This window comes from Salvelinus sp. IW2-2015, linkage group LG35, assembly GCF_002910315.2.
Source record: "Salvelinus sp. IW2-2015 linkage group LG35, ASM291031v2, whole genome shotgun sequence".
In the NCBI taxonomy this organism is placed as follows: Eukaryota; Metazoa; Chordata; class Actinopteri; order Salmoniformes; family Salmonidae; genus Salvelinus; species Salvelinus sp. IW2-2015.
Genome location: NC_036874.1, coordinates 7,262,940 through 7,286,928, shown reverse-complemented (window position 1 = coordinate 7,286,928; position 23,989 = coordinate 7,262,940). Strand labels below are relative to the sequence as shown.

At 45.2% G+C, this 23,989-nt stretch overlaps 1 protein-coding gene and 1 long non-coding RNA gene across 2 annotated transcripts in view; both read right to left on the bottom strand.

The window, feature by feature from the left end:
* Nucleotides 1-23,989, bottom strand: part of LOC139022522 (uncharacterized) — an 89,198-nt gene that overhangs the window by 43,497 nt on the left and 21,712 nt on the right. The window lies entirely within an intron of this gene.
* On the bottom strand, nucleotides 4,329-16,796 carry LOC111959049 (chondroitin sulfate proteoglycan 5). Its single transcript, XM_023980462.2, has 2 exons — nucleotides 16,089-16,796; nucleotides 4,329-5,308 (listed from the first exon to the last, which is right to left on the bottom strand). The coding sequence occupies exons 1-2, from the start codon at nucleotides 16,183-16,185 to the stop codon at nucleotides 4,329-4,331; spliced, it is 1,077 nt and encodes a 358-aa protein (XP_023836230.2). The 5' UTR covers nucleotides 16,186-16,796.

Here is a 23,989-nt window from a genome sequence, read left to right as displayed (position 1 = left end):
GGCCCAACGCTCTTAACCACTAGACTACCTGCCGCCACATTGCTGTAATATCCTAGTTAAGTTTTATGGGAGTGATTTGCGATATTGCTCTTGGCTTTCCAACTCTATGGACTGTTACTCCAATGATTGTAAATGAGGATTATATGGACCGTGGCTCCAATGATTATAAACCAGTATAAAGGATAAGACCAATCTCTGCAAAGATCGGGCATCTGCCATCTCAATCACACACCTCATCTCTGGCCATTAGGCCTGCTGGGAGATTACCTACTGCTGACCTGCCACAGGAAACTGTCAGAGTCAAGAGGTCAGCGTCAAGATCACTGAACAGTTGAACTGTGTAGCTGCACACTGATGAGAAACTGTGTGTCTGCAGGGGGAGGAGAACAGCGGGTCAGTATGTCATGATTAGGGCCTTGAGTTGGGAGAGGTTCTATTGGGCTCATGGTAAAAGCAAAGCGTGTGTGTGTTTTTGTGTGTGTGTGTGCGTCCGTGTGTATGCGTACCTGCATGTGTGTGTGTGTGTCTCAACTTGAGCATATGTGCACACATACATTTGTGTGAGCTCTCCTGTCGTGTGAACATAATTCCGTTGGCATGGTGACCCTGTCTGTTCGATACATCTGTGCCAGCTCTCATTGCCATCATCATCTCCATCAGCGCTAGTCAGGAGACGATGGTCATCCAGGGACTAACTACCGCGCATACATTTGCATGCTAATCCACAAAGATGTTTGCTAATTTCTGATCTCTCCCTGCTGATTGGTTCGTTCGGTGAGTTACAGGATTAAGGGAAATAAATATATTGGCATAGATCTGCATAATGACCGGCAGAAGGGTTTTATAACAATGGGTTGGATGAGTTTGGGGAGGAGGGGGTTTTGTTGAAGGAAGGGTCTGAGACAGAGGTACTGCTGTGCCCCTCAACAGTTTAGACATTTAGGGATTTAGTGCCTCATTCCATTTAAACTCAAGCTAATACCCGAAATTGAATCAGACATGGGATTTGAAACCCTTTCTGAAACACAATCTACATAATGGGAAGGTTTCATTTCYAATGCCATTGTTGGGTTCTGATTTCTTGACTTATGAAATCATGAAATATATTTATTCCTTTCACTGAGGGAGAGAGGGTCATTTATAATGTTTACATCATGTCAATATGTTATTGTTAGCCATCAGGGATCCTATGGGAGGAGGAAAGACACCGTCTGGTACGAGACAACATGACAGCCGTGAGTTGGGGAGGAGTGAGCACTTTGGGGCAGAGGTCAGGTCAGTTGAAGTGAGGAAGAACAGGTATCACTAAGGTTCTGTCTAGCAACAGATGTGCATTGGCTGTTCAGATGTGTAGGAGACTCAGCATAGGAGAAAGGGTTAAATATCAGTGCTTGTGTGAATATGTCTTTTGTCTGTACAGCTGTTTGACCCTTTGGGATGAATAAACTTGGTTTTATCTTTCATAGTGTCCGTCGAGTTCTTACTCTGATAATTAGAACCTAACACCATGTTACCTGATGTAATGGATGAATCAATGCCGCTCGTTTGATGGCTGAGGCAGAATACCACAAGATTTCTCTGTCTAACATCTTATTCCAACCAACCAGCCCCTCCTCCCCCATCCACCCCAGTAACCGTATTAATCCTCAACCTAACATGATGACATGTCATGGTTTTTCCTACTCATGTAACCTGGCTTACACGTTCTCCTCATGGTGACCTCCATAAAGATCTGTTGGCCTGGTATCAATGCACCAGGATTGGGAACCTTGTAAAACACACAAAATCACACAACCACCCTTTCACCAAACTTAACCAGTGTTTCATCTAGAAATACATGTTTCACATTGCAATACATGTTCATATAAAGTAATTGCCTTTTACAATGAAATGCTCACATTACTTTTGATATGATTCCCTTCTAATTTGTTGAAATACATTTTACTATTACTTAATCCGACCACTGTTAATTGATAATCACTTAACCGTTTGGTAAACCTGTAGATTTTATATTGGTTGGTCTACTGCAGATTTTGAGAAGTACAATGAAAATGTATGTTTGTTAAGTAGAAACATGTGAAGTATGATATATACTGTACTGCACTATTACCACTATTCTGATATTACTTCACAGTACATTTAAAAAATCAGACAATGACAAGATCAGAGATGTACTGCATGTAATGCATCCCCTATACTGTGAACATATATCCAAAATGAAGTTACTAAAATTGCATTGGCAAATACAGTACTGTAATACATGCCATTTACGAAGCTGGTATTTTTATCCAAAGTGACAACAGTGAGTCCACACATTTTTGCATGTGTGGGAATCAAACCGACCACCCTGGTGTTGCTAGTGCCATGCTCTTAATGCTGTAACTGAGCCACACAGGACCACTGCAATACATACGTARAATACAATACTGTAAAATACAATACATGATTACAATACAAGTGGAAGGTGTATGATTGTCATCCCCATGAGCATGCTACCCTCCGCCAGGCCATGGACGAAGCATGTAATGACATCAGTGTGCAAAGCTGTTATCAAGGCAAAGGGTGGCTGCTTTGAAGAATATAAAATATAAAATGTATTTTGATTTGTTTAACACTTTTTTGGTTACTACATGATTCCATATATGTTATTTAATAGTTTTGATGTCTTCACTATTATTCTACAATGTAGAAAATAGTAAAAATAAAGAAAAACCCTTGAATGAGTAGGTGTGTCCAAACCTTTGACTGGTACTGTATGTCAAGCTTGGATTCACCATGCCCCAAAAAAATCCACAGGTGCATGAACAATGAGGACATTTACTGGGATGTCGACGAGAACCTACAGACAAATGCTCTACTGGCTTGATGCAAACTAGTGCCTGCTAAACATTATGTTTCTTTCATTTGTTTAATTTCTTTCATTTGATTACAGTACACCTATATTGTAATGGCATCTGAACAATATACTGTATATTGGCATCATTGATTGTGAAAGATGTCTTCAATTATCACACACCTTTGATCACACATAGGATAGAAATTATGGAAATTTGATTTTCCATTTTTGGTTGATATTGCCTAATGTGAAAACAGTGTAATATTCTGTAATGTACAGTACTGTAGCATATTGCATTCAAAGGAACATTTTGAAACATGTACAGTATCTTGCATTTTTTTGCTATTGGATTAACTGGTTGTTAAAATAACTAAATTGAGAAGATATCATCATTATCATTCCTAAGAGTTTAGAAAATTCGCCACATACTTAGCACCAAAGCGACTGAAAAAAAACGGTATTATACATTGTCTGAGATTGAGACTGATAGGCTGTGGAGCTTGGCCAGTGTTGACCATACTCACATGATGCCTAAAATTTGGAAATAGAATAGAATATGGAAATAGAATTTGTGTGCGTGCGTGTGCGTGTGCTGTGTTGTGTGTGTGCTTGTGTGTTGTGTGTGTGTGTGGTTGTGTGGTGTGTGTGTGTGTGTGTGTGTGTGTGTGTGTGTGTGTGTGTGGTGTGTGTGTGTGTGTGATTGATTGATTGATTGATTGATGATTGATTGATTGATGTTGCACGTGTGGGTCGCGTGACTACCACACTACAACCGGATGGTTGAAATTGATCTGGCAAAACAATGGACGTATCCTCATAAAGGTCTCTGTAAAGCATCCAGGAACACGTGTTGCTTTATATTCTCTAGTCTAAATCACTGAGCTGCTTCATATGGGAGCCCATTTTCATTTACATGGATATAGGGTTCTGTCTGTCTGTCTGCTCTGTCTGTCTGTCTGTCTGTCTGTCTGTCTTGTCTGTCTGTCTGTCTGTCTGTCTGTCTGGTCTGTCTGTCTGTCTGTCTGTCTGTCTGTCTGTCTGTCTGTCTGTCGTCTGTCTGTCTGTCTGTCTGTGTGTGTGTCTGTCGTGTGTCGTGTGTTGTCTGTGTCTGTGTGTCTGTCTGTCTGTGTGTGGCTGTCTGTCTGTGGTGTGTGTGTGTGTGTGTGTGTGTGTGGTGTGTGTGTGTGTGTGTGTGCTGTGTGTGATGGGGAACTGTTTTCCATCCTCCATCTCATTCACTCATCAGCTAGCTCATACTTTCTAAACACCCATTGTCAAGGGTGTAGATATCTGTCATTGTAATGTTGATGGGTTTTATTGGGTTCAATGTTTAATCTCTGATATGTTAGTAAATTTGATTCCTTCCATCTGGATGCCTTGCCTATGATGTAAGGGCGTGATGGCTGTGTGTGTGTGTGTGTGTGGGGTGTGTGTGTGTGTGTGTGTGTGTGTGTGTGTGTGTGTGTGTGTGTGAGTGCGCTCATTCCATCTCTCACCTGCAGAAGACCCCCATGCCGTCCAGTAGGTAGCACTGGCCTCCGTTGAAGCAGTAGCTGGGCAGTGTGTCGCAGGGGGAGCGGCAGGTTCCATTCTGCTTCACGTAGCCCTGGCGACAGCCACCGGCCCCGTCTGAGCCATCCACGGGTAACGCTGGAGGGGCTGCCGCAGGGCCCTCTGGAGCAGCAGCAACACCCCCACTGGGCAGCCTCTTGTCTGGGGTAAGGGAGCCGGAACCTGGGGGAGCCCTGGGCCTGGAGCGCGATGGAGGCCCGGCAGTTAGCCTCAAGTCGTCATCCCCATCCAAAGTATCAGTAGTGGTGCTGTAGGAGTACTCATCAGGGGTGGGCGACGCACCGTCTTCATACGGCGTGAGGTAGTCGTAGTTGTCTGGCATGGCCCAGGAAGTGGGGTCGCCACCCTGGAGCTCGTGGGCCAAAGAGGAGGGAGAGGGCGGGGCTAGGTCCAGGCCGCGGCCGCGAGAGGCGGGGTCGAAGAAGTCCACCGTGAGGACGTCCGGGCGGGAGGGGTTAGCAGCGGCGGGTGGAGGGGCAGTGGTGGTGGCCAGATTGGCTACTTCTTCTTGGCGGTCCAGGTCGAAGACGTTGTCTCTGGCGTTCAGCCACGGTGGGTCGGTGTGCTCCTCTTCATCCTCTTCCTCCTCCGTGCCACGGGGGTAGCTAGGCAGCAGGAGCTCTGTCTCTGCTGAGTCAGGGCTGATCCTGGGCGGGGCTACCACCTCCTCCTCGGCTGGCAACACCCCTTCTCCCAGCATGCCGCTGCCTTGCTCCTCTTCGGAGAGGGGCATGTGGCCGGGCCTCTGGGTCACCGTGACGACGGGGCTGACTGAGCTGCTGATGCCGGTCACCTTGGTAAGGACATCATTCACTTTGGCCGCTTCCTCCACCTTACTGGGCAGGGATGTCACGTTGGCTGTGGTGTCAAACTCAGTGACATTGGCCCCCAGAGTGTTCCCTGCAAACATACAAGAAAACAATGATGTCAGGGCCATGAGTGAATATCCTTTAATAAATCTGTCCACTTAATGTCATTCATAATACAAAACATAGACACAAGAACTAGACCTACTATAAGCGGCAGAGATACAGATGTAGGATCTTAATTGGAGCCAGTTTGCTACGGCATGAAAATAATCCGGCAGCAACAAGAATGTGAATTATTATGTGCATTAGAATTAATCAACTTTTTTTGTAGGAGTTGATACATTTTTTGTTAGGGCAAGTCAAGTCTGCCATTTTTTAAGTGGAAATTACAAACCTTAGAAGCCTTTTTAAATCTCAGATGCACTACACGTTTGCATTTCCTGCTGTGCAGGAAAATTCTCAGCAACAAAAGAGTGATAAAATTAACATCCTACATCTGTAGTAAACAAACACCATCCGAACAAACTATGAGATGACCAGTGACTTTCTTGCATTGAGGCTTCACACCCGAGTTGTGTCAACCATTGAATGACTGAACATATCGTGACTCAAGTCCCTAGTCATTGGGCGGTATCTGTCTCCCAAACTGGCTCAACAGTCCAGCATTACCCTGAGGCTAAAATGCAAAACAAATTAAACCAAGATGGACTGGGCATATACTTATCCACTGGTAAATGACTTCAGCCAAGTGTAGCTCCTTATTCCTCTCCTAAAGCAGCTTTGGCGAACCCCATGGATTAAGTGTAATAATTGACTAATGTACTTGAATGGCAAGYAGCTGGGATTAGGGATTATGGTTTGGGGTTTAGGGGCTCCGGGGCTCCCTGTGGGAGATGGAGTGATCTGGAGGGGAGACGGTCATATGGCATCTTCACCCTGCAGTCTCACAGAGAGCAGCGCTGAGAGAAACACAGTGAGACACATTACTTTAACCAGACAAACATGTAGTTCCGTGAAAAAGTGTTGGATTTGTCAGTAAGAGAGACCAACATGTTTCCTTTCACAGAAATACCATCATCATGTTTAATAAGCGCTATGCCATTTGTGACGTGATGTCTCGGTTTCAACGTGAAAACAAAGAAGAACCTTCACACCCACACAAACCATTATCTCATATGAAACAATAGAACTATTTATTCATTAAAAGTGGTGCGTGACAACCAAATAACTCACAAAGCTTCAACAAAACCAGTTGCTGTTATACTAGAACTATTTCTAGGAAATATACAGTAGGCCTATAGAGTATTACATTACTAAGCAGATAAAGGTTGTTAATGGGTGCCGTCACGTTAGTATTATGGTAGCAGCCAGGTGGAATCCTGGGCTTTTTACTGCTMTAGTCAGAGAAACAGAGGCTTTCAAAATGAGGATGAATTTTGAGTTAATCCATCCACCCACCAGATAGACTCACACTGCTGTTAAAGACATCATCTGACATTCTGAGCAGCGTCGCTTCGGCCAAAACCACTATGGCATGCCACGCTTACACACATGTTCAGGGAATATACTTAAAGGAATATACCTGCATCACACACACACACACACAGATGCACACACACACACACAGATGCACACACACACACACACCACACACACAACACACACACACACCACACACACCACCACACACACACACAACACACACACACACACACACACACCACACACACACACACACACACACACACACACACACACACACACACAGTCATTCCCGTCATATTAAGTGATGAACTCTAGCGAACAGAACAGGCTAGCTAACTCTGTGTGAGTAGCCCAGGGGAAAAGGCACTCACACAGACAGCTCCCTCTGACGGTAAAGAGACACTTTAGTCACACTTCTGTATTTGTTCAGCTCTAACAATCACGTCAGTCACTTTGTGTCTTTTATAGTTGTATGTCTGGAAAAACAAACAGAGACAGAAAGTAAACGTTTCCAAAGACAAGGTCTGTCTCATTGTTTCTGGCAAAATGGGCCAAACAGTAACATGAGTCTAGGTTCCTGTTGTTTTCAACCATCAACAACTAAACGTACCTTTTTCAGGACCCTGTCTTTCACAAGATAATTTTGTAAAAATCCAAATGACTTCACAGATCTTCATTGTAAAGGGTTTAAAACACTGTTTCCCATGCTTGTTCAATGATCCATAAACAATTAATGAACATGCAACCTGTGGACGGTCGTTAAGACACTAACACGCTTACAGATGGTAGGCAATTAAGGTCACAGTTATGAAAACTTAGGACACTAAAGAGGCCTTTCTACTGACCTTAGCCATGCTGCAAGGAGGCATGAAGACTGCGAATGTGGCCAGGGCAATAAATTTCAATGTCTGTACTGTGAGACGCCTAAGACAGTGCTACAGGGAGACAGGGCGGACATCTGATCTTCCTCGCAGTGGCAGAAACCATGTGTAACAACACCTGCAACAGGATCGGTACAATCCGAACAATCACAACCTGCGGGACAGGTACAAGATGGCAACAACCACTGCCCGAGTTACACCAGGAACGCACAAACCCTCCACAGTGCTGCAGACTGTCTGCAATAGGCTGAGAGAGGCTGGACTGAGGGCTTGTAGGCCTGTTGTAAGACAGGTCCTCACCAGACATCACCGGCAACAAAACGTCCCCTATGGGCACAAACCACACCGGTCGCTGGACCAGACAGGACTGGCAAAAAAGTGCTCTTCACTGACGAGTCCGCGGTTTTGTCTCACCAGGGGTAATGTTAGATTTGCGTTTATCTTGAAGGACATGAGCGTTACACCGAGGCCTGTACTCTGGAACGGGATCGATTTGGAGGTGGAGGGTCCGTCATGGTCTGGGGCGGTGTGTCACCAGCATCATCGGACTGAGCTTGTTGTCATTGCAGGGCAATCTCAACGCTGTGCGTTACGGGGAGACATCAATCCCCCTCATGTGGTACCCTTCCTGCAGGCTCATCCTGACATGACCCTCCAGCATGAAAAATGCCACCACCATACTGCTTGTTCTGTGTGTGATTTCCTGCAAGACAGGAATGTCAGTATTCTGCCATGCCAGCGAAGAGCCCGGATCTCAATCCCATTGAGCACGTCTGGGACCTGTTGGATTGGAGGGTGAGGGCTAGGGCCATTCCTCCCAGAAATGTCCAGGAACTTGGCAGGTGCCTTGGTGGAAGGGTGGGTAACATCTCACAGTAAGAACGTGGCAAATCTGGTGCCGCCCATGAGGAGGAGACATGCACTACAGTACTTAATGCAGCTGGTGGCCACACCAGATACTGACTGTTTACTTTTTGATTTTGAATGACGACTGTCATTTATGTGCAGTATAAATGTCTAGATTTCATGGATGTCGGTTTTGTCAGGGTTATTAAGTGTCACGGCCGTCGAATGAAGTGGACCAAGGCGCAGCGTGGTAAGCATACCTTTTCTCCTTATAATAAGATGACGCCGACAAAAACAATTTAAAAAAAAATTAAACGACCGTGAAGCTTAAGGGCTATAGTGCCACAAACAAAGACAACTTCCCACACAGAAAGGAGGGAAAAGGGCTACCTAAGTATGGTTCCCAATCAGAGACAACGATAGACAGCTGTCCCTGATTGAGAACCATACCTGGCCAAAACAAAGAAATACAAAAACATAGAAAATAGAACATAGAATGCCCACCCAAATCACACCCTGACCAAACCCAAAATAGAGACATAAAAAGCTCTCTAAGGTCAGGGCGTGACATTAAGTCAGGAATACTGGAGTTGTACTGCATTGGGCATCAACTCCTTCATCAATTAAAACATTCCATACATGTGGTTCTCTCTTCTAAAATGTAATATAATCACTATATAAGCAATGTCATATCATGGAGAATCATAGGCTGTCCAAAATTTGAATCTTCAAGTGATTACTTCAAGGTAAAAAATAAATAATCTTCAAAGTATTCTTAAAACCTTTTACTGCAGTGGGCTAAATCAGGGTCACACAGAGTGTTTCTTGGTAGTCTTAACCAAATCTACTTTGAAAAAAAGTATACACCTCACACACATGGTTATGTGCTTAAAGAAAAGAAAACACCTGTACAATGTCAGATATAGAGTTGAAATATATTACATTTGAGTTTGCATACCAATATAACACTGTATATACTGTACATCACAGAAGACTGAAATATAACAAAACTGTTTGACATAGAAACATCGGATTTTCAGCAGGTTTTTATAAATAACGTTAATTAATTATGAAATTACGAAGAATATGAATACCATTCCACCCATGAGGCCACTAGGGGGCGATTTGGTCATTTGACTATCACCGTAGACACACACACATACTCTCTCAACCCCTTCCGTTTCTCTCTGTCTGTCTCTCTCTAGGGAGGACACCAGTGTTGCTCTTGAAGAGCCGCTCTATTGTAGGCAGCAGTGTGTCTGTCTGCCAGAGAGCTTTGCTGATTCTCTGAAGTGAGTTTCAATTAAAAATGTATCCTCACATCGAGTCTTGTTAACCTAATTGGATTAACAAGGAGACTTTTGACAGGTCGCTGATTTCGCTYGGCACCACCGGCCAGGACTAGGGTTGTAAAATCCTGTTAACTTTTAATAAATTCCCTGGTTTTCCAGAAATTCTGGTTGGAGATTTCCAGAATCCGGGAATCCTCCAACCGGGATATCGGGAAAACCAGGYCATTTATTGAAAGTTCACTGAATTTTGCAGCCTTAGCCAGGACCCATAGATAGAGAACCACTGTGAACAGCAGATCCATATCTCCCACTAGTACACAGCTATCTATCTCCTCATCACCTGACCAGGCCACAAATAAAGGCTTTTGATTCAATAAGGAGAACTGAAGTTTAGTCATAGAGACTTCTGCTGACATGCAGGGAGAGTGGGCCTGGCCGTATATGTGCGGCTGTTTCTGAAGTCAAACTAGAACACATGAAGGCACTTACYCCATTCTTGGAGTTACTTGAGTTGAGGTTTCCAATGAAAGACTTGTATACACCAGAGACAAATAGCAGTCTCATTCTCTTTAAACAATGTGAAGACACTGATTTGGTTTATCCAGTTGCAAGGCGAGACTATTAATACCAGTCTAAAAATACTTCATATTGCGTTTGAGACTGTTTGTGATCAAGCAACGTTTTGGGAGATCAGAGAATACAAAACCTGCATGTATTATCTAAAAAAACATTATTTGAGGTAGAAAAACAAAGCTCAAAAATGCAATGTAATTCAAAGCCTAACTTGAGGTAGGCCTACAGACGCAAAACTATTGCGTAAATCATGGATTGATATCAAAGGGAGACTTGTGTGAGATAGAGGTAGGTGACTTACCTATTCAGCATGAGTAACCATACATCCTGAACACCAACCCAATCCCAGCCAAAAAAGCTACACTGTGCCCACTATGACACAGAGCCTGTTAACAAGGCGGTGGTATCCGGGATGCCCAATAAAACGGACATTAGATCCACAGGTCCAGCAGYGTGGCAGCCTGGCATGATGCCACAATGGCCTGAATGGGGATTGCCAGGGTAGGGTCAGATCCCTGTTTAGACCTGGCCTTCTCACCGTCCCCGGCCTCCACCACTGATTGTCCCCCTGGCCCAGATGGAATGAGGCTCACAGGGGCCACAGCAGACCCCCGGGCCTAGGGCTGTCGGAGAGCGGTGTGTGGCGGCCTGGGAGGTTGGGGGGGGGGGATAAAGTGGTCTTTGTGCTCCATTTTCAGACAGGACAGTCAGACAGTGTTACATAAGGAACCCCCTCAACCCTTAAAGGGTATTCTGAGGTGTTTGGGGGGTATGGGGGTGTTGGGGTAGGTTTCAGCCCCTGTTGCGGAGGGCGTGGGTGGCAGTAATGAGAGATATTTGGCATTGCCAGGGGCAACAGGGTTGATGTTGGCTATCTGCCAAGTCTTTTGTTTCTTGGTTAGTTGGGATGCGTTGCCTACCTCCAAATGAAACGGGGGATTGTGATTGGCTATGACAGACAGTAAAGAGGACGGTGATTGTTTGTGACAGATTTTAGCTCCCAGCTCCCAGGATATAGGGGTGAAGGGTCAATGGTCAGGGTGGCCAGAGCAGTGAGATAAAATACAGCCCTGCTGGCTGTAGCTGCAAATAAATATATCTGTTTATACGTCTCTGGGAAAGAGAGGGAGGGAAAGAGGGAGGGAACGAGAGGGAGGGAAAGAGGGAGGGAAAGAGAGAGAGGGAAAGAGGGAGGGAAAATGGGAGGGGACGAGAGGGAGGGAAAGAGAGAGAGGGAAAGAGAGAGAGGGAAAGAGGGAGGGAAAATGGGAGGGAACGAGAGGGAGGGAAAGAGAGGGAGGGAAAATGGGAGGGACAGAGAGGGAGGGGAAAAGGGAGGGAAAGAGGGAGGGAAAGAGAGGGAAAAGGGAGGGAAAGCGGGAGGGAGGGAAAGAGAGGGGGAGGAAAAGAGAAAGCAGTTGAGAGAGAAATGGAGAGATAGAGCGGAGGGAGGCACAGAATAAGCGAGAGAGAGTATGGAGATGCCAAGAGTGAGAGTGTGAGATAGGAGGATGGTGTAGTGAAAAAGATGAGCAGACGGAATGGCAGTTAGGAGCACATGAGAGAAAGAGAGATGAACAGCAAAGGATGATAGTCAAGTGAAAAGGATGATGAGGTTGTGTGAGAGAGAGAGTCTGACTGATCACTCGTTTCCATTGATTTTACAGTGAGCTCCCTCTAAACAATCCTCAAGAGAGGACCTTCATACTGTATGTAGACACACACATACACACATGTGTGCACGTATAACACACACACACTATATAACCATTATGAATAATGCATGAACCTTTTTCTCTTTACTCAATACCACTCATTAATATCGATGAAAGTGGATATGCATGGGTCTGCATTCAACAGACTAATACCCCTGCACTGATTTCCACCTACCACTCTCTCAATCTCTCTCTCTCCTTCTCTCTCTCTATACCTTCCTCCCTCCATCACATTAAACCTTTCATTTCTGTGCTCAACAGGTGGCAGGCTGGAGGAGGGCTGTGTTGCCATGGCAACGGTCTTGCCCTCACTGTGCAGAGAGAGAGTTSATGCAGCGTTGCTAACCTAACAGATCTGCACACAAACACWCGCATGCARACATTACAAGGACAAAATGCTAATACTCACATTTTCAGACATAAATATTCATTGCGTAAGAACAAAAGGTGTGTGTGTGCAGGTGTGTGGCTTACATAACACTTGAAGTTTGTGTGTGTGCATGTGTGTTATCAAAATGCAGAACAGGGAGCCTGTCCTCTCTCAGCGCCCCTCCGGTGTCCATACTCTACTCCTTRACCTTCTTGCTTCCTCCTGATTGGTTTAAGTCAGCGGTTCCCAACCAGAGGTACTAGGAACCCTGGGGTACTTGGCCTATCCATAGGGGGCACTTGAGACTCATGATACCATAAAATGCACACGAGGGGGTACCACAGGGGTCCTCCAGGCAGAGCTAAATTCAGTTGGTGGTATACAGTAACTGAAAAAGGTTGGGAACCACTMATTTAAGTGATTAGCCTAATTAAAAATCAAGGATTCGATAAACTCCCAGCTTTCAAAGGCATCCAGGGATCACACAGACCACATTAATCCAGCTATCAGTAATCTTATTATCCATTTTATTATTGTTTTTCCTTTTGTTCTTTCTTGGTCTGGTTCAGCTGAATGTGGTAGTGTTGTGGATTTCTTTATTAATATATAATAACATATGCCATTTAGCAGATGCTTTTATCCAAAGTGACTTACAGTCACGCATGCATACATTTGACATATGGGTGGTCCAGGGAATGGAACCCACTATCCTTGTGTTTCAAGCACTGTGCTCTACCAACTGAGCTACAGAGGACCACCTCTTTGACAGGGGGAGGTAGGGGAATGACTGCTAATTGGACAGGGCTCAACTATGGAAGCCGTCTCGGTGATGTAATACGCTCCGCTCGCATTTCAGAGCACGGTTCGCTTTGTGGAGGAGACTAGATGTGCGCTGACACATTAGGAGGCGCGTGCACTGACATGAACTCGCTGACACGCACACAGACTACTAGAACGTACAAGAACACAAAGATACACACTCATTCTTAACACTATCACAACCTATGGGAATGCTCACACGTTTAAACGGCTGGCCAGGTCAAGCCAACCGACACCTATGTTAACGGTCCCCTGCTGGCAACTGGAGGCAGAACCTTGGAGCAGGGGGGTGCAGGTGGTAGGACAGAGAGAACGGGATAACACWATTTTGTCTTCTTCTCTGCTTCTCCCCGCGCTTCTCCTCCTCTGATGAGATGCAAAGTCACCCCACAATCCCCCTGAAGCAACACTGAGAGGAGCTGCTTGGGAAGGAGGGTGTGCCTAAAGCGGGTTTCATGTTACACATGCAGAGACGTCTTTGCGCTGAGCAAGCCATTGTTTGAGATGGAGGGAGGTGGAGTGCAAAGATTCAGCATGTGAGGAGTGCAGCATGTGAGGTGCAGGGGGTTGAGGTGCAGGGGGTTGAGGTCGTCCTAATGATTCTAATGATTTCAGCTCTCCATTGGTGATGTGTCCAACCTAGCAGTGAACAAAGCTCATTGTATGACTAATGTGAAATGAGTAATGTATACTCCTGGGACTAGAGAAAGGAGGGTTGGGACTACACCCATTGGCAGGTGTTTTCTAATGAGCAGACCAATGTAAGAAGGATATGTAGGTAGACTGTTCTAGCATGTGGCATATCTAACCTGGGTCACATTTACCATTACACAGAGCACATACCACAGTGGCATCATACAGAACACACAGAGAGAGAGAGAGAGAGAGAGAGAGAGAGAGAGAGAGAGAGAGAGAGAGAGAGAGATGTGCACTATTTCTCCAATTTACTTTATATTGATTTTAAAATGACTGTTATGATCTAAATTTGTTTTTTCCCCTAAAATGATATAAAAAAAGGCTGGGAGGGATTGGCTTGCAGATTAACACACTGCGCTTCAAAGATAATCTGTCCGCGGCAGATGTGTGTCAGCAGGCCAGAGGAGAGCAGAGGAAAGGAGGGAGAGGCAGGCAGGATGGAGGGAGAGGCAGGCAGGAGGGAGGGAGAGGCAGGCAGGAGGGAGGGAGAGGCAGGCAGGAGGGAGGGAGAGGCAGGCAGGCGGGCTGGGAGGCCGACCTTCCCAGCGTCCATCATTCCCAGAGTCCATCACCATGCTGGCCCCAGGGACATAAATCCTGGAAATGTGGCTGAGCCTTGACTACCATTACCCCCTCCAACACCCGTCCAAACCTGCTCACACGGCCATCATTCTGAGTGGGGGAGGGGGGGTGCCTCCACATCCCTCACTACTACCCCCTAACCATCTCTTCACTTCACTATGGAAGACTGAAAATGCCACCAAGAAGAGGAGCCCTGACATGTAATTAACTGTCATTGTTAGGGACACCGTTCTTTGGTCACCACAGTGTTCACAGTAGAAGGAGCAGGTTGTGCCACTGCCACAGCCCACCGGTGAAGCAAGAAAATTAGGGGGATGATGGAGGGCTCACCCTCCCTACAGGAGTATTAAAAGCCTAGTTCACAAATTTTGTGGAACTAATGTTTTTAATTGTATTTTCATCAGAGGGTGCTGCACCCTCAGCACCCCTACTTTCCTGCAGCTATGATTGTATATATTTGGCAAGGCTGACGTTATATTATATATTCATCCATTTAATCCGGACATTGTTAAAGCATGTCTTGGCGCATCAGTACCGTCTTCAGTGCCCTGTTGCTGGGCGGTGATGGGCATAAACGGATCCTCTTTTTGCCGGTTGGACAATAGTGCAGCAACCCGGACCAGCCAGGGAGATTCCAGTCTCCAGAGGCTACACAGACTGATATATGGATAAATAAATATAGCCTATCATCCCATCCTTCCGCAGACTACATTGCCTGTAGAGTACCAATTCACGCTCCCATTCCTACAATCACTGGACATCATCCTCCCATCCAAGCAGAAGTGGCCAAACATAAAATCTAATGGTAATGGCGACTGAGTAAGGACATTTAAATCAAATTAATCGACTAGATTAGGTAGCCTATATGATATAGGCTACCTAATTTTATTTATTTTATATAGGCTATATCCCCATGATGTCATATTGATTCTATCCCTGGGCTATTCATAGCCAACAACATTATTAATATGTAAGAAGTGCTGTGATTCAGCATGAGACAAATGAGGAAAGAGAGTTTTCAGTGTCTTTTCATGTTTTCTATAAAAGCCAAGGCGCGCTGTATCAGAATGTCTGTTCAGAGTGGTTGATGAATAATGCAACAGGGACTCCGACCGTAATCCTGCCTTTGTGTCGCCTGGCTCCATCATTGCCATAGTGACAGCAGCAGCCTCGGGGGTGCAGTCCTAGCGCATCGGCTCGCCACTATTACCCGGTAACACCGATACAGAGAGTGGGTCATTGCTGAAAGGCAATTGTGCCATCCGGCTCTCCAAAAACCAATACAACCTCCGTGCAATTGCCACTCTTTGGAATTGACACATTGCCCCACAATATCCCACCCAGAATGTCATCTCATAACCCAAATAAAATATTGGTTTGGCAAAGATAACCTATGGTGCAGTGCTTAATGACACTATTCTGAGAGTGAGCGCATGACCAGTCGGCTCCAGTCTACAATAGAAGGCTCACTGGTCCCCTTTGTTGGACTGACTCTCTGTGCAAGTGTGTTTAGTCACTGGTTTCACCGTGGTCAGCCTATCACACGCATGCGAGGGAAAACAGAGAGACAACCCATGCTTTCTTGTGAGTCAAAAATGATATGATTTCTTACCATGTACAAAGAGGGGAATCAAGTGTAGAACCAGAATGCTTGACAGCAGCAGTAGCCTCCAGCATCCCCTGCAAAACCTCGCTTCCTTTCCGTTCATGCTTGCGTGTGATAATTGCCAGAAAATCTGATGAAAATCCCTCTGAAAATGAAGTGTTCAAAATTGAATTAATCCGAATAGTAAATATTTTGATTTGATTTGTGCCCCCTATCCACGTTAGACTCCTGCCTCCCTGCGCTTCTCCATAGTAACTTCGTCTTGAGTGGTGTGCTCGTATTTACTTCTCCCGCTTCTTCAATTAACCACAGTTCAATCATTCAAGGCCCCGTCGGCACCGAATATCGGCCAGACGGAGACCTCGCACAGCCAAGGATGGACGTTCCGTACTGGAGCTGAGTTGAGCGCAAGCGAAAGCTGCGGCTCCGTTTGTTTTTGATTAGAGCGATGGCACTTCACCATAGGACCTGGCGACGCTCCGCGGAATGTGATGCGATCGGCACTGTTCTGACCATCTGGGAAGGGAAAAGGATTGTTGCTGCCCCCCTCCTCCCGTCTCCTACTCCTACCCCTCCTCTTCCCAAGGCTTTTTTCCTTTCAATAATTTGGACCAATTTGCTATTCAACTGAGACTTGGATCTTGCCAGTGCACACACTCAGCTCGGCGCTTCAGCAGCCTTTTAAACACAATTTGTCAACGGAGACTTCAAATAAAAATGATAATACTTCTGCGTGAGCGCGCAGGCGTGTGCTTATTTTCCACTGTCAAATGTTTCAAGCATTTCCCTGAAGAGATTGATGGCTTTGGCCAAATGTTTGAATAAATCAAGTTAAATATAAATCATGGGTTTTAAGCACTGTGGTCAAACTATTCGGTGCATGGGCCACATGTCACATAACAGTTGGACGAGAGGGAGATTTAAAGTAAAGTAGTGTTTTAATGCTTTAGAAACAACATGGTTTGGTTAATTGTGTGTTAAGATAAAGAAACAAACAGCAGAGACGGGGCGGGGTGTGAGAGACATTGGGATGCAGTGATGAATGTACGAGGGCCCAGGGTACTGACGGTAGGGGTCCTACATTCTTTCACAAGCTCCCAGCTCTCACAGTCTCAGGTCAGAATTAGGCTAGATGTTCATCCATGTTTGTCAAACGTGACATTTCAAGGTGTTTAATGTTTAGTTTGGGCATTAACTCCAGATTTTTATGGTTAGGGTTGAGTTTAGGCATTACATCCAAATTCTTAAGATTAGGCATTAACTCCGAATGGATAGGCTTAAAACAATAGTATCAAAAACGTTCTATTGCTGGATTCCAACATGCAATCTCTGGAATCAGTGGCAGATGCTTGAAGCTACTTAACACTGCTCACTGTTGCCCCTAGTGGGTGTTTTACACTTCATCTCCCAACGTTCTCAGACATGGGTGGACTTAGAATACTGACTTGTATCACGAGTAACCTAGCTGGCCACAAGACCATGGAGGAAGACCATGGAGGAAGAGGGGAAGAAGCCCCGGCAACAGGCTTTTATGTTGTGTGTGTGCGTGTTTGTGTGAGCGTGCGAATGCTTGCCTGCACGCGCATGTGTGTGTGTTACAAGTTAATAAAACATTTAAAATGTTTTGGAAAATGCTACATTAGTTAAATGAATTGTGGAAAGTAAGTCAAGTAGAAATGCAGTGTGAAACAAATGAATAATTGACTGTCCTATTTCAAATTAGAATTTTCAACGTTTTCACGTAGGCAGGGTTCAGCAAAATTAAGGATGGTACTCACACATCCTACCTCTCCAACACACCTGACCTGACCTGAAGATGATAGCTTTGCTTCCTGTGAGGGCTTTGTGTGTGTGTATATGTGTGTGCTCACGCTCTGCAGACTGCCTCAAGCAGGCTGCAGCCCCCCTGCCTACTAATACTCCTCTCTGGGGGAGCAGACAAACAGACATACAGTACAGTACCTTCAGACAAACGGCTGGTGGCCACTCATTCTCCCCTCAATGAACTTTGCTGAGATCTTGAAATCATCTATCAAAACTCTCCTTCACCAACTGTTCTCATAGTCTGCAGTCCCCATGCTTTTTAAAAACATTATACAGAGACTTTGTTAGTATCCTCTATGTCCTGAGTGACTGTGTATATATTAACATTTGAGATGGGATCGATTGAGTCAGAGCGACTTGACTTTCACTACCCTCTCTACTCACATGATAACCACCTTTATTTGCCCTTAAGAAATGCACCCATCCGGAGGTGAATCAGCCATTTGGCTATGATGTGTGAGTCAGGTTGATGGGTTAGAAGAGGGGATTTCCCCAATGCCCAAATAGACCCCCTAAACCACCTCACCCCAGACCTCACCCCAGATCTGTCTCTGGGCGTCATTAACCCATATATATTTTGGGTTAATGCCACTTACAGCTATCATGTCTGCTCTAGCCAGGACTGTTGTTATGATAGCCTCACCAATCGGTTTAATTTTGAACACGGGGCCGTCAACAACGTTGGTATTAGACAATAATCCTCACTCTCCTCTCCTCAAAAATATGTCTGACCCCCCACCTCAGGGGAACAATTATTATCCGGTTCTGGTGACACAGGGGTACTGGGTGCAGGCAGGCACGCACACAACAACAAAACAAACAATGTAACAATTAGGCAGTTTCTCAGACACCCTGGGGAAGACTGAGGTCATCGTAGGTCAGACTGGAAAGGTGGGAGGTTCAAAGATCATACCTACCCATCTAATAAACAAAAAAAGACTGGGACATAATGGATTTTCCCCTTTGATTCCCTTTTTCTTCAATGTTCTAGGAACACCTCCCTTCAGCTCTGTTGTTGGAATGTTCTCAGAATGTTTCTAAAGCTATTGTAGATTATACCGTTGACAAACAGACATTAGACCGTTATCCCTAACGTTTAACTAAGAAACACTGCAAGATGTTTGCTGTGTGGGTAACATATCCTGTGTTAGGTATGAACATGATAAAGTAAGATTGGAGAAGAGTTTAACAGATGATCCCAGGTCATTCAATGACCCACATTACCTTATATACTTACTAATAATATCTCATTATGGTTTCATTATTACAGCTGTGTGGCAGATAGTGCTAATGAGGCCAGACAATGACCTTTTAGGCTGCTTCGCTTCTGAATTCCAGCTACTGTGTACATGCCCAGTGAAAACGCTCATGTGGGAGTTTGAGACAGAGGGAGAGACAGTGTGCGTGTGGGAGGCGTCTGTGTGTGTGTGTGCATATCGGCCAGACGGAGACCTCGCACAGCCAAGGATGGACGTTCCGTACTGGAGCTGAGTTGAGCGCAAGCGAAAGCTGCGGCTCCGTTTGTCTTTGATTAGAGCGATGGCACTTCACCATAGGACGACAGGCGACGCTCCGCGGAATGTGATGCTATCGGCACTGCTCTCACCATATGGGAAGGGGAAAGGATTGTTGCTGCCCCCCTCCTCCCGTCTCCTACTCCTACCCCTCCTCTTCCCAAGACTTTTTCCCTTTCAATAATTTGGACCAATTTGCTATTCAACTGAGACTATTGGATTTTGCCAGTGCACACACTCAGCTCGGCATTTCAGCAGCCTTTTAAACACAATTTATCAACGGAGACTTAAAATAAAAATTATAATAATTCTGCGTGAGTGCGCAGGCGTATGCTTATTTTCCACTGTCAAATGTTTCAAGCATTTCCCTGAAGATATTGATGCTTTGGCCAAATGTTTGAATAAATCAAGTTAAATATAAATCATGGGTTTTAAGCACTGTGCTCAAACTTCTATTCGGTGCATGGGCCACATGCCACATAACAGTTGGATGAGAGGGAGATTTAAAGTAAAGTTGGGTTTTAATGCTTTAGAAACAACATGTTTTGGTTAATTGTTTGTTCGGATAAAGAAACAAAGAGCAGAGAGGGGGCGGGGTGTGAGAGACATTGGGATGCAGTGATGAATGCACGAGGAGGGCCCAGGGTACTGACGGTGGGGGTCCCATACATTCTTTCACAAGCTACCAGCTCTCACAGTCTCAGGTCAGAATTAGGCTACATGTTCATCCATGTTTGTCAAACGAGAAATTTCAAGGTGTTTTAAGTTTAGGCATTAACTCTGGATTTTTACGGTTAGGGTTAAGTTGAGGCATTAAATTGATTTTTACGGTTAGGGTTAAGTTCAAATTCTTAAAATTAGGCATTAACTCTGAATGGATAGGCTTAAAACAATAATATCAGAAACAACTTTCTATTGCTTGATTCCAACATGCAACCTTTGGAATCAGAGGCAGATGCTTGAAGCTAATTAACAGTGCTCACTGTTGCCCCTAGTGGGCATTTTACACTTCATTCGACGTTCTCAGACATGGATGGACTTAGAATACTGACTTGTATCACGGGTGACCTGGCTGGCCACAAGACCATGGAGGATGACCATGGAAGAAGAGGGGAAGTAGTCCCTGCAGCGGGCTTTTATGTTGTGTGTGTGTGCGTGTTTTTGTGAGCATGCGAATGCTTGCCCGCATGTGTGTGTGTGTGTGTGTGTGTTACAAGTTAATACAAAATAATAAAAAAATTGGAAAATGCTACATTTGTTAAATGAATTGTGAAAAGTAAGTCAATTAGAAATGCAGTGTGAAACAAATGAATAATTGACTGTCCTATTTCAAATTAGACTATTCAACGTTTTCACGTAGGCAGGGTTCAGCTAAATTAAGGATGGTACTCACACATCCTACCTCTCCAACACACCTGACGATGATCGCTTTGCCTTCCTGTGAGGGCTTTGTGTGTGTTTGTGTGTATATGTGCGTGCTCGCACCCTGCAGATTGCCTCAAGCAGTTTGCAGCCCTCCTGCCTACCAATACACCTCTTTGGGGGAACGGAACGGAACGGGACGGGACGGGACAGACAGACAGACAGACAGACAGACAGACAGACAGACAGACAGACAGACAGACAGGACATTCTCTCCTCAATGGACTTTGCTGAGATCTTCAAATCATCTATCAGAACTATCCTTCACCAACTGTTCTCATAGTTTGCAGTCTCCATGCTTTTTAAACACATTAGAGACTTTGTTAGTATCCTCTGAGTGACTCCTTCTTCTGAGTGACTGTGTATATATAACATTTTTAGATGGGGTCAATTAGTTCAGAGCGACTTGACTTTCACTACCCCCTCTACTCACACGATAACCCCCTTTATTTGCCCTTAAGAAATGCACCCACCCGGAGCTGAATCAGCCATTTGACTATGTGCGAGTCAGGTTGATTGGTTAGAAGAGGGGATTCCCCCAATGTCCAAATAGACCCCCCTAAACCACCTCACCCCAGATCTGTCTCTGGGCGTCATGTACTCATTTTGGGGTTAATGCCTCTTACAGCTTTCATGTCTGCTCTAACCAGGGCTGTTGTTATGACAGTCTCACCAATCGGTTTAATTTTGAACACGGGGCCGTCAACAACATTGGGATTAGACATAAATCCTCACTCTCCTCTCCCCAAAAATATGACTGACCCCCCCACCTCAGGGGAAGAATTAATATCCGGTTGCGGTGACACAGGGTTACTGGGTACAGGCAGGCATGCACGCACACAACAACAAAACAAACAATGTAACAATTAGGCAGTTTCTCAGACACCCTGGGGCAAGACTGAGGTCATCGTAGGTCAGACTGGAAAGGTGGGAGGTTCAAAGGTCATACCTACCCATCTAACCAAAAAAGAAAGACTGGGACTTTGGGATTTTCCCCTCTGATTCCCATTTTCTTCAATGTTCTAGGAACACCTCCCTTCAGCTCTGTTGTTGGGATGTTCTCAGAATGTTTCTAAAGCTATTGTAGATTATACCGTTGACAAACAGACATTAGACCGTTATCCCTAACCTTTAACTAAGAAACACTGCAAGATGTTTGCTGTGGGTAACATATCCTGTGTCAGGTATGAACATGATAAAGTAAGATTGGAGAAGAGTTTAACAGATGACCCCAGGTCATTCAATGACCAACATCACTGTATATACTTATTAATAATATCTCATTATGGTTTCATTATTACAGCTGTGTGGCAGATAGTGCTAATGAGGCCAGACAATGACCTTTTAGGCTGCTTCTCTTCTGAATTCCAGCTATACATGCCCAGTGAACACGCTCACGTGGGAGTTTGAGACAGAGGGAGAGACAGTGTGCGTGTGGGGGGCGGTGGGGGTGTCTGTGTGTGTATCTGTGTGTGCACTTACTCGTAGTCGTGTGTGTGGTGTGGCATGAGGTCTTTATCAATGAATGGAGAAGAGTCTCAGTGGTTATTTTTCCTGGATGAGATACATGGTAACATGCATGGTACTTCTGGTTGTGACATGCATACGAGTCATACAATGCATATTCGGATAGACAGACACGCACAGATTTTATTTTACAGATCCATGTTCCAGATGTATTTTACAATCCACTTCCAGTCCAGTTAAAACCCATACCGCCACAGCCTTCCCTTTTTCTCCATCCCTCTTTGTCCTCCTCCTCCCACCTACTCCTTCTTTCCGTCGCCATCTGAGCAGTGCTGCTATTCCTAGTGCCGGGTTGGGCTTTGGGGAACACAAGCTGACGTGCTGCTAACCAGAGCAGAAATAAACTGTTTGTGCCCCCCCTTTTAAACCAACCTTCCGTCCCCAAAACCCCTCCCCCTTCGCTTAAACCCCAAACATAGCACGTTGCACTGGCCACCAATCATCCAAACCATCGTCCCCCTCCTCCATACATACTGTACATAAGCTTTAGCCTCAACCGTTCCAATCACCCTCCCTCCCTCTCCCTTTCTCTGCACCCAGCAGCAACACCTTTCTCATCCTTCTCTCTCTCTCTCTCTCTCTCTCTCTCGCTCTCTCTATTCCTCCCTCCTTCGGCAGAAAAGCTTCAATAATTTGCAAGAGCATTTGTTACTATGTACATAGCCAAGGCAACCACCCACTCACAAGCTCCAGAAACTAAGATGGGAGTATACAAGAATGGTCTAATGCACAGATGGAAACCCACACCCACACACACACACAAACGCACACGCACCACACACACACACACACACACACACACACACATTAACAAACATACTTCTCATTTTTTCTTTGTTAACCAGACATTTCCTGGACCAGTTTTCCTCTCTGCAAATTTACCAGTGTCAAAATAAAGCACAGCCTGGCACGTGTCAATATTTGATCGCCTCTCATACGTCAATTCCAGTAAACCATTGAGATCAATTTAGCAACATTGGCTCCAATGAGACTGGTGGATGTTAGGCTCATGGAAATGGCACAAGGCTAATGTCTGCATGAACCAGTTAGCCGAGGCCAATGACCAATATGAGAGTGAGAGMTGAGAGAGACTGGCGACTCATGATTCCACCATTCCTAATTCTACAGACTCCATGTTGACATAGTAAGTCAGTAAATACAAGGTTCATGAATAAACAAGACATGACAGTGTCATCAACAGCAGAGTGGGGCCTGTTGAAGCGTTGGTGTGGGGGGGGGGGTTCTGAGTAGAGAGAACAATGAGAGTTAAGTAAGTTGGACACAACACACTACACACATACACTTTGATAGTATCAGGCTGCATTTTTGTACTTTCATTATATCACATTGTCAAAGTGGGCCGTGGATATAGAGATCAATCCTAGCCACTGTAGCCTACTGTCGAGCCACTGACGATTTCTTCTTGCATAATTTGAAGTTTGAGACAGTGACAGACAAAATGGATGCAGGTAATGAGGGAGATGGAGCAAAACGGAATGTTTATGTATCCGTCGGCCAGGACGCAATGAGGCGTGGAAACGCAGGTCATAATAGCTCAAGTGTGTGTGTGTGTGTGTGTGTGTGTGTGTGTGTGTGTGTGTGTGTGTGTGTGTGTGTGTG

Bases quoted from the DNA above. Each gene is read 5' to 3' on its own strand.
- LOC111959049 (XM_023980462.2), bottom strand. From the start codon at position 16,185: ATGAACGGAAAGGAAGCGAGGTTTTGCAGGGGATGCTGGAGGCTACTG. The intron at 5,309-16,088 runs GTAAGAAATCAT...GTATGTTTGCAG, and splicing joins GATTCCCCTCTTTGTACATG to GGAACACTCTGGGGGCCAAT.